The sequence below is a fragment of the Marmota flaviventris genome, chromosome 1 (assembly GCF_047511675.1).
Source record: "Marmota flaviventris isolate mMarFla1 chromosome 1, mMarFla1.hap1, whole genome shotgun sequence".
Taxonomy (NCBI): domain Eukaryota; kingdom Metazoa; phylum Chordata; class Mammalia; order Rodentia; family Sciuridae; genus Marmota; species Marmota flaviventris.
In genome coordinates, this window is record NC_092498.1 from 103,046,355 (window position 1) to 103,058,401 (window position 12,047).

The 12,047-nt window shown below is 42.5% G+C and overlaps 1 protein-coding gene across 1 annotated transcript in view; it reads left to right on the plus strand.

The window, feature by feature from the left end:
* Adcy1 (adenylate cyclase 1) overlaps window positions 1-12,047 on the plus strand; it is a 144,645-nt gene that overhangs the window by 35,522 nt on the left and 97,076 nt on the right. The window contains exon 3 of the mRNA XM_027938399.2: window positions 6,049-6,167. Coding sequence (XP_027794200.2) covers window positions 6,049-6,167 — 119 coding nt within the window. The remainder of the gene's footprint in view (window positions 1-6,048; window positions 6,168-12,047) is intronic.

Genomic DNA, 12,047 nt, shown 5'->3' on the forward strand with positions numbered 1-12,047 from the left:
CTGGGGGCTGCTGGGGAGGTTGTTTCGAGGACATTGACTGTATAAGAAGGCATGGAATGGGTTCTGGGTGAAGGACAGTGTTTTACTTGGGTTGGGAGTATTTTCATACTTGGTAGTTGCAGGTGAGAGACAGATGGGAGATACACAGTGAGCTGAATGCTAGAGTGATGGGGTGGTGTGCTGATGGGAACAATGGCCTTGCAGTGACTGCCAAAGCTGTGTGAGGCTAAGGCCCAGCCTGTGGGTTCTGTGTACTCTCAGATGTTACCCTTACCTGTCAGGCATGATGGCACTGGGACAGCTTCACTAACTCCCCTGAAACCATTGAGTCAGTAATTGAAGCCAGGCCTCCTGGGATCCCGATGTGGGTCTCTTGAGGTTCTGCCCAGGGCTGCCCAGGTACTGCCTCCCAAACCTGCACCTGGCTTGTTGGCTTGAGGAGCTTCTGATTCTCTCCATAACTCTGAGGCCACTGGAGCAAGTACTGAGCCTGCACTGTGCTTCCTCAGGGACCTTTCCTGCACGGCCTCCCAAGTTTATGCAGCTTCAGTTTACCTACCTGGCTGGTGCTCTGGAGCCTCAGGTCAGTGACTGACACTGCTCCTGGTCCATTAGAGCATGTCCTGAGTGAACACCACCTGGGTTCTCTCCAGCTCAGTATGGCCGGTTACCTACAGTTGTTCCTTTCTGAGACCCACATTGGGGGCTGTGTCCCAGAGTCCCCTATCGAGGAAAGGACCTGACAGCCTCTTAGCACTAGACATGCTCCAGCTCCCACTCCCTATGCAAAGGGGCTTTCCTGAGGCTGTTCCGATGCAGGGTGGCTGGGACATTGCAGGTCTTCTCCCCTTGTGATCTAAGGTGGAGAGTGGTCATGAGTGATTCAGCCTCCTGCAGAGTCCCTTCTGGAGTGTCAGAAACCATCCACAGGAGTTTCTTGGGGCGCAGTAGAGGGTCTGTAGAACAGCTTCTGGGCAGAACCCAGGCAGGTCTTGCTTGGACACACAAATTCATCTCCATTCAGCCTCTGAGGGGGGTGGGCCTGGCTTCATCCTCCAAACTTTATATGGAATCAGCTCATCTGGAGGCTTCTCCTCTGTGTGTCCAGCATGTTTTCCATCATGGGATGACTGTACACATGTAGTGTCATCTGTGGTGTGGAGCAGAGGGGCAAGGCCTCCTGGCCACTTCCCAGTATCCACCTGGCTTTCGGAGTCTGTGTGCCTACTTTTCCTGTTTGGTGTCCTGATGGGTCCTGGGCACAAAGGTATGGGCACTTGTGCTCCTGAAAAAGTCAATTAGGATGGCAGCTGCTCCCAGTCAGGATGTGGGCTTCTACCCTGAAGAGTGGGTTGTAGTCTGGGAGCCCTGAGGGCAGCTTCTTTAGCCTGCACTAGATTGGGAGACAGGGAGGGCAGGAATGAGACTCAGGTGGCTGCTGCTGAGGCTCCCCAGAGGGAGGGTGGGCCAGGTACTGGTTCACATGGGCCACAGGTCAGGAGCCTAGGAAGAAGGCTGCAGAGAGATGAGGCAGGGATGGAGCTTTCCCTCCCGCTCTTGTCCTTGTGTCCTCCCTTATCAATGGGATGTTTTTGTTTTATTTATTTATTTATTTTTAAATATTTATTTTTTAGTTTTTTGGTGGACACAACATCTTTATTTTTATGTGGTGCTGAGGATCGAACCCAGTGCCCCACGCATGCCAGGCGAGCGCACTACCGCTTGAGCCATATCCCCAGCCCCTATTTTTTATGTGGTGCTGAGGATTGAACCCAGAGCCTCACATGTGCTAGGCAAATGCTGTACCACTATGCTACAACCCCAGCTCCTAAATTCCATTCTTTTCGTTTCCTCTCCAATGCAGTGTGAGAGGAGACATGGGTGGGCCTGAAGGAAAAGTAGAGACCCTCACACCACAGGTCCAGCATGAGATTTGTCAGACACAGGGCTGTGCCCTGTGGGTCAGGGGCCAGTGGGGGCTAAGGTCAGGAAAGCATCCACGTTCCTGGAGAGAATCAAAGTCCTACTCACACTGGTCCAGATGAGGAAACTGAGACCTTGGGAATGGCCCTCTTTAGGGTGGCACAGCTGTCCTTGAAAAATCCCAACATGGGAGAACTTAGAGGGGATCCAAGCTGTGCTTTCCAACTTGTCTGCAGTTTGAAATCAAAACATCTAGAGAATACCCACACAGCAACGTGGGTATCTGAGGGAACACACTGAGGATCAGCAGTAAACTGACAGACTTGGAGACTCAGAAATTCTGGTTACTGAAACAGACAGTGAGAGGGAATCAGTTATGAGCTTGCACATGTGCTGCCTAGACAGGGGAGGAGGGAGGGAAGCCACAGAAAGGAGACAAAGAGGCAAAATGATAAGATTGCTTTGAAAATAGCAGTAGAAGAGAATATTAGACTGAACTTAGCTGACACAGAAGCCGCACATTGTGACAGAAGTGTTCTGCTTTTCTCAGTTTTTCAGTAGAATACTGTGGCAGGAAGCCATTTTGTGAGGGTCTGCCTTAGTTGGCGGTGCTAGAAAAGCTAAACTCCAGTGTCCACTCAGTCCTGGAAGTGGTAGCAATTTTGGCTCCAGAGAATGATTTTGAATTAGACTGAGAGATCAAGGGGAGCCTAGGACTGCTGAGAGCCAATGCCCATCATAGTGAGAGAGGAATCCGGGCTGGAGCAGAGCTGCTATGGGACCAGAGCTGTGAGAGGGTGCACTGAACCCACGGCAGAGCTTTCAGGGCTTCCTTGGTGGAGCTGAAGGGTGGGATGTGAACTGTGTTAAGAGTACTAGGTGTGGGGCTGGGGATGTGGCTCAAGCGGTAGCGCGCTCGCCTGGCATGCGTGCGGCCCCGGTTCGATCCTCAGCACCACATACAAACAAAGATGTTGTGTCCACCGATAACTAATAAATAAATAAATATTTTTTTTTTTTAAAAAAAAAAAGAGTACTAGGTGTGGACTCTGCCCCATGAACATGCAGTGCCCCCACCAGAGGTTTGGCCTCTGGGCTGTACAAATCCCCAGACCATCATGTTTGTGCTTCCAGACGTATCTCCAGCATCTGGGCCTGACACAGAGCCACTAAGTGGACCAGCATACAGTCCTGGAAGTGGGAAGAAGTAAAGATTCCATGCCCCATCCTAACACTGAGCCTGTGTGTTCAATTACCGCCTCCACACCCACAGTCTTTCAGAAGTCATGCTTCTGTAGCTTGAATATTTACCACATCCTCAATCCTTCACAGATTCTTAATCCAGAAGTCCTGAAAGAAAGGCTCTCTACCTTATGTACCCAGGCAAGGAGAAAATCATAGTTTTGATATGAGTTGTATGGTTATTATTAGTTTTGATTCCCTCATTATTGTGATTGCATACTTTTATATAAAATCATACTTCAAAAAATTCGCTATTTCTCTTTAGTCCTTTTCTTCTTCTTTCTCATTTTTATACCCTCCTATTTGTCCTTCTTCATCTTGTTTTCTCTTCATTTGTCCCTCCTCCTGCACTACTTTATGGGGAGCATAGACAAAAAGGATGAACCATTAGCCGAAATAAGCAAAAGAAAGAGAAGACCCAAATTAATAAAATTAGAGACCAAAACCCAAAACAAAACAAAAAAGAAGCCATTACAACAAAAGCCAGTGAAATCCAGAGGAATAATGAAATTGAAGACACAAGATAGGCAGAACCAATATTGTTAATATTAGTTAATATTAACATTAGTTAATGTTAATATTTATTAATATTATTTTACTAATGATATTATTTATAATATTATTATTAATGTTAATATTAGTTAATGTTAATATTACCAAAAGCAATCTACAAATGCAGTGCAATTTCTATCAAAGTGCCAAGATATTCTTTTTCTTATTAGAAAAAAGAATCGTAGAATTCATGTGGAAGAACAAAAGACCCTGGATAGTCAAAGCAATCCTGAGCAAAAAGAGCAATACTGGAGACATCATTATACCTGGACTTCAGATTATACTGCAGAGCCATAGTAATAAAAATAGCAGGGTACTTGCATAAAAACAGACATGCAGACCAATGGATCAGAATAGAAGACACAAACAAACCCACACTGATAACGTTGTCTGATTCTGGAAAAGGTGACAAGAAAAGGCAGCCTCTATAAGAAGTAGTGCTAGGAAAACTGGACATCCAGAGTTAGAAAAATGAAAATATATTCCTACATCTCACCTTGTAAAAAAAAAAGTCAACTTAAAATGGATCTAAGACCTAGGAATAAGACCAGAAACTTTGCAAGCATTAGAAGGAAAAATAGGGGCAACACTTCAACGTAGGTGCAGGCAAAGATTTACTGAATAGGACCCCTATGGCTCAGGAAATAGGTGAAAAAAATCAATAAATGAGATGGCATCAAATTAAAAAGCTTCTGCACAGCAAAGAATACAATAAAGAGACAACCTATGAAATGGGAGGAAATCTTTGCCAGCTACTCTTCTAACAAAGGATTGATAATCAGAATATATCAAAACTAAAAAACTCAATATTCAAAAGTCAATTAACCCAATCATTAAATGGACAAATGAACTGAACAGGCACTTCTCAAAAGAAGTAGTACAAATGGCCAACAATTTTATAAAAAAGATGTTCAATATCTTTAGCAATTAGGGAAATGCAAATCAAAACTACACTGAGATTCCATTTCATTCCAGTCAGAATGACAGTCACCAAGAATACAATTAACAATAAATGCTTGTGAAGATAGGAGGGTAGGGGGAGGATGAGGAACTCATGCACTGTTGGTGCGAATGTAAATTAGTATAGTTACTGTGGAAATCAATATGGAGGTTCCTCAAAAAGCTAAAATTAGAACTATCATAAGATCCAGCTATACTACTTCTTGCTATTTATCCCAAAAGAATTAAAGTCAGCATTCTTTAGGGATGCATGCATACCCGTATTTATTGCAACACAAACTTAAAAACAGATTGGTAGACCAATGGAGCATAATACTGCAAGTAATTACAGTAGCCAACTTAAGGACTTAGCCTAGGTGTCCCGTAACGTATGAATGGAAAAAAGAAAACACAATGGAGTTTTAGTCAGCCATAAAGAAGAATGAGGTTATGCCATCTGCAGGAAAATGGAGCTGGAGATCACAATTTTGAGTGAAATAAATCAGAGAAGAGACTCATGTTTTCTCTCATATGTGGAAGGTAGAGGGAATATCAGGGAATAGAGGGATTTCATGAAAACAAAAAGGAGACCATTAGGGTAGAGGAAGGGGATCAAGAGGTGGAGAGTGGGGAAAGTATTTGAGCATGAAATCGACCAAATAATGTTTTTAATGTATGTTTGAATATACCACAATAAAACCCACAATTCTTTATAGTTAATAATGATTATAACTAAAATTAATATTATTTATTACTGATTTTTACAAAACCCAAACATTTTTTTGGGGGGGTGGGATTTTAAAAAATGCCTTACCTCCATAGAGCGGGGAGTAATAAGGCAAAGGTCAGGAGAAAATACCACTTAATCCCCAAAGCTTTGTCTCTATGTTAGAACAAAGATCTGGCCAGTCTCTGCCTTGGGAAGAGTGACTTGTGAAAGCAATCTGAAGGACTCTTTTTCGACTGAATTGGGGCTGTGGAGGCTGCAAAGAGGGTATGGGTAGGGGCTCAGGTCAGAGATGGTTGTCTTTTTGCAGCCATGATCCCACTGCACACTGAAACTTGGAGAGCCCAGCAGGCCAAGACTCAGTATTTTGACCCAAGGAGCAATGTGCATGGGCTGTGGGCAAGGCTGTGTGTTCAGGAGGCCAGGCCCTGCTCAGCCAGCATTCTTGGAGCCAGTTACTTGCTCAAAGTCCAGTTCTGGTGTGGGACCCACTGAGGTTCTGGGAACTGGGCAGTGTCTGCAGACCTGGATGCTTATAGGCTAAGCCTGAGGAGGGTCTGTAGCTCCTCATGAAGGATAGCTCTTCAACCCTTCCTTAACCAGGATGGTCTGAGGAAGAACTGGGAGTCCCGTGTTGTCTGATGTGAACCTTCTTTCCTGTCTAGGAGCGGCTGCTTATGAGCCTCCTTCCCCGGAATGTTGCCATGGAGATGAAGGAAGACTTCTTGAAGCCCCCCGAGAGGATTTTCCACAAGATTTACATCCAGAGGCATGACAATGTGAGGTAGGGCTGGGCCTGTGGTGTAGAGGTGAAGAGGGAGATGGGCAGGGGTGAGGAAAGGCTGGGGGCGGTGGTGGGGTAACGGAGGAGGAGAGGAGATGAGGGAAGCAGGGGAGAGATGGTGGAGGGAGGGAGAGGAGGGGTAAGGAGGGAGGTTGGAAAATCATAATAGTTAGGGGAGGAGTGGGGAGGTGTGGGCAGGAAGCCTAGGTAGGCATCTGTCCTGCAGGGAGTCTGCTCCCCCCATGTGGAAGGGGCTGTGGCTTCTTAGCTGATGCTAGAGTTCTCTCTCCCATTTCTTATTTCACTACCCTTGAACTTCTTGTGTTGACCAGAGGGTTAGAATTCTGTCCCTAAAATTGAGTCTGAGCAGGGACATTATGGGCTGAGGATTTGCCTATGTCTGAATTATAGCTGAATATTATTTTAGTTGCTGCTTGGGTCTGGGGAGTGCTTATTCCACTTTTCATCTGACCATCCTTGAAGGTAGGGACTGTTATTCCCATTTTCCAGGTGAAGAAGCTGATCTCTCAGGTGAATCAGCTTGCTGCAGACTCCGAAGTTTGTCTGTCTGTTTTTAACATTATGTTGAAAATATTTAACTTTCTACATTGTACAGTCTTTTCAAACATTTTTTTGCTAAAGTGTAGCACACTTAGAATAGTGGAGTGTCACTTGTTTGGGATGGGCACTTTGCATAAGTGCTACTCATGTAGGAGACAGTTTTGGGTGGACCCCAAAGCACTTTCCTTTTCAGCTTTTGATAAGCTGGCTCTTCTTGGTTTTGGGTGTCATTGGCCCTTGAAGACACAAAAAAGTATACTATCTTATGTCAAGCACCATAGGCTGATGCTAAATGGAGTTCTTAAACAGAAAATGCAAGAATGCTAAACAGCAACACAATAGGAATTCCCATTACCCAATTATAGCAATACAGATCTTGTGTTTGTCTCTGCATTTTCCTTTACCGATCAGTTTCATAAAAGACATAGAGTAGATGAATGGGTAACAAAAACAAATGGGTAACAAACAAAAATCAAACAACAACAATAACCACACATAAGCCTAATGTTTTAGACAACTTTTCATTGCTGTGACCAAAAATACCTGATAAGAACAGCTTAGAGGAGGAAAAGTTTATTTGGGGCTCATGGTGTCAGAGGTCTCATTGCATAGATAGTTGATTCCATTGATCTGGGCCAAGGTGAGGCACCAAATCATGGTGGAATGGCCCAGTGAAGGAAAGTTTCTGAGCTCATGGTAGGGTCAGGAAGCAGAGAGGGGAAGGTGAGAAGGGACTTTAGGGACTACAGAGGGTTGTGATCCTTTCAGGGCATGCCTTTAGTGATCTACCTCCTGCAGCCATGCCCCACCTGCCCGTAGTTACCACCCAGTCTTTCCATTCATACTGATTTAAAAAATGGGCAAAGGACTTAAAAGGACAATTTTCTCAAATGAAGAATTTCACATGGCCAATAGGTGTATGAAAAAAATGCTCAACATCACTAATCATCAGAGTAATTCAAATTAAAACCACAACGAGAAATCATCTTATACCTATTAGAATGACTGCTTTCAAAGACAACAGATAAATGTTGGTGAGGTTATTGAGAAGAGGAAACTTTTGTACAGTGTTGGTGAGGATATAAATTGGTATAGCTATTATGGACATCAGTGTAAAAATGCCTCAAAAAATTAAAAATAGAACTACCGGGCTGGGGATGTGGCTCAAGTGGTAGCGCGCTCGCCTGGCATGCGTGTGGCCCGGGTTCGATCCTTAGCACCACAAACAAACAAAGATGTTGTGTCCGCCGAAATCTAAAAAATAAATATTAAAATTCTCTCTCTCACTCTCTCTTTAAAAAAAATAGAACTACCACCTAATCGTCTACCACAGGGTGTATATACAAAGGACATGAAATCAGTATATCAAATAGATATCTGCACTCCCATATTCATTGCATTATTCACCCTAAGCAAGATGTGGAAGCAACCTAAGTGCTCTCAAAATATGAACGAATAAAGAAAATATGATATGTATATTCTACGCTGTAGAATACTATTCTGCCTTAAAAAGAAGGAAATCTTGCCAGTTACGCCAATACAGATTGAGCTGGAGGACATTGCAGTAAGTTAAATTAGACACATTTCCATGTGCAACTAAAATGGTAAAACTCATAGAAGCAAAGGGGGGAGGGGTGCTTGCCAGGAGCTGGAGGGAGGGAAAAATGGAATAAAGTTGATGAAAGAATGAAAGTTTTAGCTACATAGGCTGAATATGTTCTGAGATCTGATGTACAACAGGATGATTAAACTTAACAATATATTCTTGAAATTTGCTAAGAGTTCAATCCGTTTGCTCCAAGGTTCAATCTTATTAACACGTGTACATACACAGAGGATGGTAACTAGGTGGAGGTGATGGATAAGTTAATAATATATGTGTATATCAAACCATCAAGTTGTACACCACACACACCCAATATTTATGCAGTGATATTTCAGTAAAGGTGTTAAAAAAGAAAATGTGGTATGTACATAAAATGGAATACTACTCCTTCATAGAAAAGGAAAGTCTGCATTATGTAACAATATAAATAAGAGTTGAGGGCATTATGCTGAGTGAAATAAGCCAGTCACTAAAAGACAAATAATGCATGATTCTATTTATATGAGGCATTTAAAGCAGTCAAATGTGAAGGTAGGTCACTAAAGAGTGGAATCAGAGTGGAACGGTGTTTTCTGGGGAGTAGGGGAAGGGAAACTGAGGAATTATAAGTTAAGAAGAGCCATAAAGTTTTAGTAAAACTAGATGAATAAGTCCTAGAGATCTGCTATATAATATTGTACCCATAACTAATAATAATTTGATTTCATGTCAGATTCTTACCAGAATAGAATTTTTGTTGTTGTTGTTATTGTTACCAGGGATTGAACCCAGGGGCATTCCACCACTGAGCTACATCCCCAGCCCTGTTTTGTGTTTTGTTTAGAGACTGGGTCTCACTGAGTTGCTAAGCACCTTGCCATTGCTGAGGCTGACTTTGAACTCATGATCCTCCTGCCTCATGATCCTCCAAGACACTAGGATCAGCATTTTTTTTTTTTAAAGTCAAGGTTCTCCTGGGGAATACAGCTGGAGTTGAACACAGGGTCTGGACACCTAAGTGCCTTTCCCTCAGCTGGCTTCTTATCTGGGGACAGGGATAAAAAATGCAGATGCAGGGAACCACCACTTTTCTTCTCTATTGAAAGTTATCCATCTGCATCTCCTGAATGGCATCTGAGTCCCCCAGCAGTGGGTAGGGTGATGCAGGTTCAACACTCTGAGCAAGGAAGCTGAGCCTCCTTATTGCTGATGGTTCCAGCTCCACCTTCACCCCTCTGGCCACCATTGGAAACCATCACAGATGTGTTTCTCTATCCCAGATATGAACATCTTGCTGTTCTTTTCCCATTCTCATTAGAATCACTCCAGGATCGATGTCAAAATTCAGTGTGCCATACACAGTTCACATGGACTGATGTCATCTGGGCTGGTGTAGCAAGTATATTTCACAATCCTCTTCTCTGAGAATGCACAAACAACACTGGAAAACGTTGTAAGAACTCTTGAAATTATCCAAAATCTTGCAACAATCCAGGAGTATTTAAGAAAAATAACTAAATTTCAAGAACAGTGAGCTGTGTGGCTTTTTAACTTGCCCTATGCCAACCTTCTGTCTCCTCAGCTCCACAATAGCATTGAAAACCAACAATAGCAATCAGAGTATAAACTAGCACCCTGGAAGCCACTGAGGGGGGTCGGAATGGAATTGATGGCTCTTTCTAAACCCCATTCTCAGAGAATTGTCATTATTTGTCTGAACTTCCCTGGGAAATCCTACTCATGAGCCAACTCTATTGTACCTGATGCATAGCCCAGTGTAGACTGCCTTTGCTCAGCACCTTTGATGAAAAACCAACCAGTGGAAATTGTTTAACATCATAGCTGCCTTAGGTAAACAGTAAGGTAACCCCCCCCCCAAAAAAAATTAAAGGATAATCTGGGGAATGAGATGTACACAGGGTGCTTTGAATAGCTCTGGAAATTTCAGAAGGCCAAATGTACATAGAATTAGTCCATAAGAATCACTAAATACGATCAAACCAAGTAGCAACAACTAAAATACCTGAGATGGGAATGGGGTGAGGAAATATTATTTCCAGAGTTGCCACATTGTACTATTCAGCTCACAATAGAAATATATTGGATATGAAATAATAAAATAAATAAAATAAGTGTATATATGGTCACACACAGGGCGAAAAGAGCAGTTAATGGTAACCATCCCTGAGGAAGCCTAGATATTGGAACTTCTTAAACAAAAATTTTAACTCAGCTGTTTTAAATGTATTTAAGGATCAAAACTGTATCTATATAACTAGAGGAAATGCTAAGAATGATTTTGCACTAAATAGGGAATGTCAATAGGGAGTAGAAATTATTAAAAAAAACAATAGAAGTTCCAAAGTTGAAAAGTACAATAACTGAAATGAAAAATTTCCTGAATGGCCTCCACAATTAATCTTGAGTAGGCAAAAAAGAATCAGTGAACTTGAAGATAGGTCCATTGAGATTTTCCAATCAGAAGAACAATGAAAAAAGGATGAAAAATATGAAGAGAAACTCAGAGCTGTGAGACACCCTCAAGAATATCAACACATGCATAGTGAGTCCCACAGGAAAGGAAAAAGAGAAAGGGGCAGGAAGACTATCTAAAGAAATAATGGCCAAAAATGTCCCTAATGTTTTTGGAAAACACTAACACATACAACCAAGAAGCTCAATGCCCTCTAAAAAGAGACACACAGCAAGACACATTATGATCAAATGGAAATAAATTAAAGATGCAGAGACAACCTTTAAAGTAGCAAAAAAGAAATGACTGTTCACCTACAAGTGAGCTTTTATAAGATTAACTACTGAGTTCCCATCAGAAACCAGGGAGGCCAGAGGCAGGGGGATGGGAGTGAGAGGCTGAAATGAAAAGTTAAATTCCAGCAAAACTCACAGGAGCAGTATCTTTTCTTCCTTCCACTTGGAATCCTGTCTTCTCATTGTCTATGCATCGCCCTCCTCCGGTCTCACAAAACTCACCTGATCCATCCTAGATAACAGTACACACAACTCCATGTCTGTCTCCCCAGCTTTAGTTTTCACTATACTTAAACTTGTCACTTTGGCATACTCTATATGTCCCTTCCTTAAATGGAAGGGGATTCTTCCAAGGACAGTCATGTTTGTTTGAATCTTTTGTTTACTACCAAGTTTCAAGCCCCTAAAATAATGCCAGTACATCTAGCCCTCAATATATACTTGTCAAATGAGCAAGTGAATGAATGAATGAATGAATTATAATACTTAAAAATAATTGTAAATGATTGTAAACAATGAGAGAGCTCTTACTTGATGTAAGGTGGCCTCTTGTCTTATTCCCATTTTACAAATTAAAGGATGGACATAAGGGTTGGATTAGTTGCCTGGGGCCCCTTGCTATAGCTGGTAGAGCTGGACAGTCCTGCTAGAGTAGAGCTCTGAGCCCCTGCTTTGCTTTCCTTTCTTCTTCTATTTTTATTCTTTTTTTTTTTTTTTTTGTAGTGCTGGAGGTTGAACCCAGGGCCGTGAACATGCTAGGCAAATGCTCTACTACTGAGCTACACCCACAGCCCTATTTATTTATTTTTTTGAGAGACAGGGTCTTGTTAAATTGCCCAGGCTGGCTCGAATTTGTGCTCCTTCCTCAGTCTTCTGAGTACCTGGGATTACAGATGTTCATCAGTTTAGCTGGGCTGGTTCCTCTTTGGTGATAGTCTCTTGTCCACAAAAATGCTTGTTTTCTT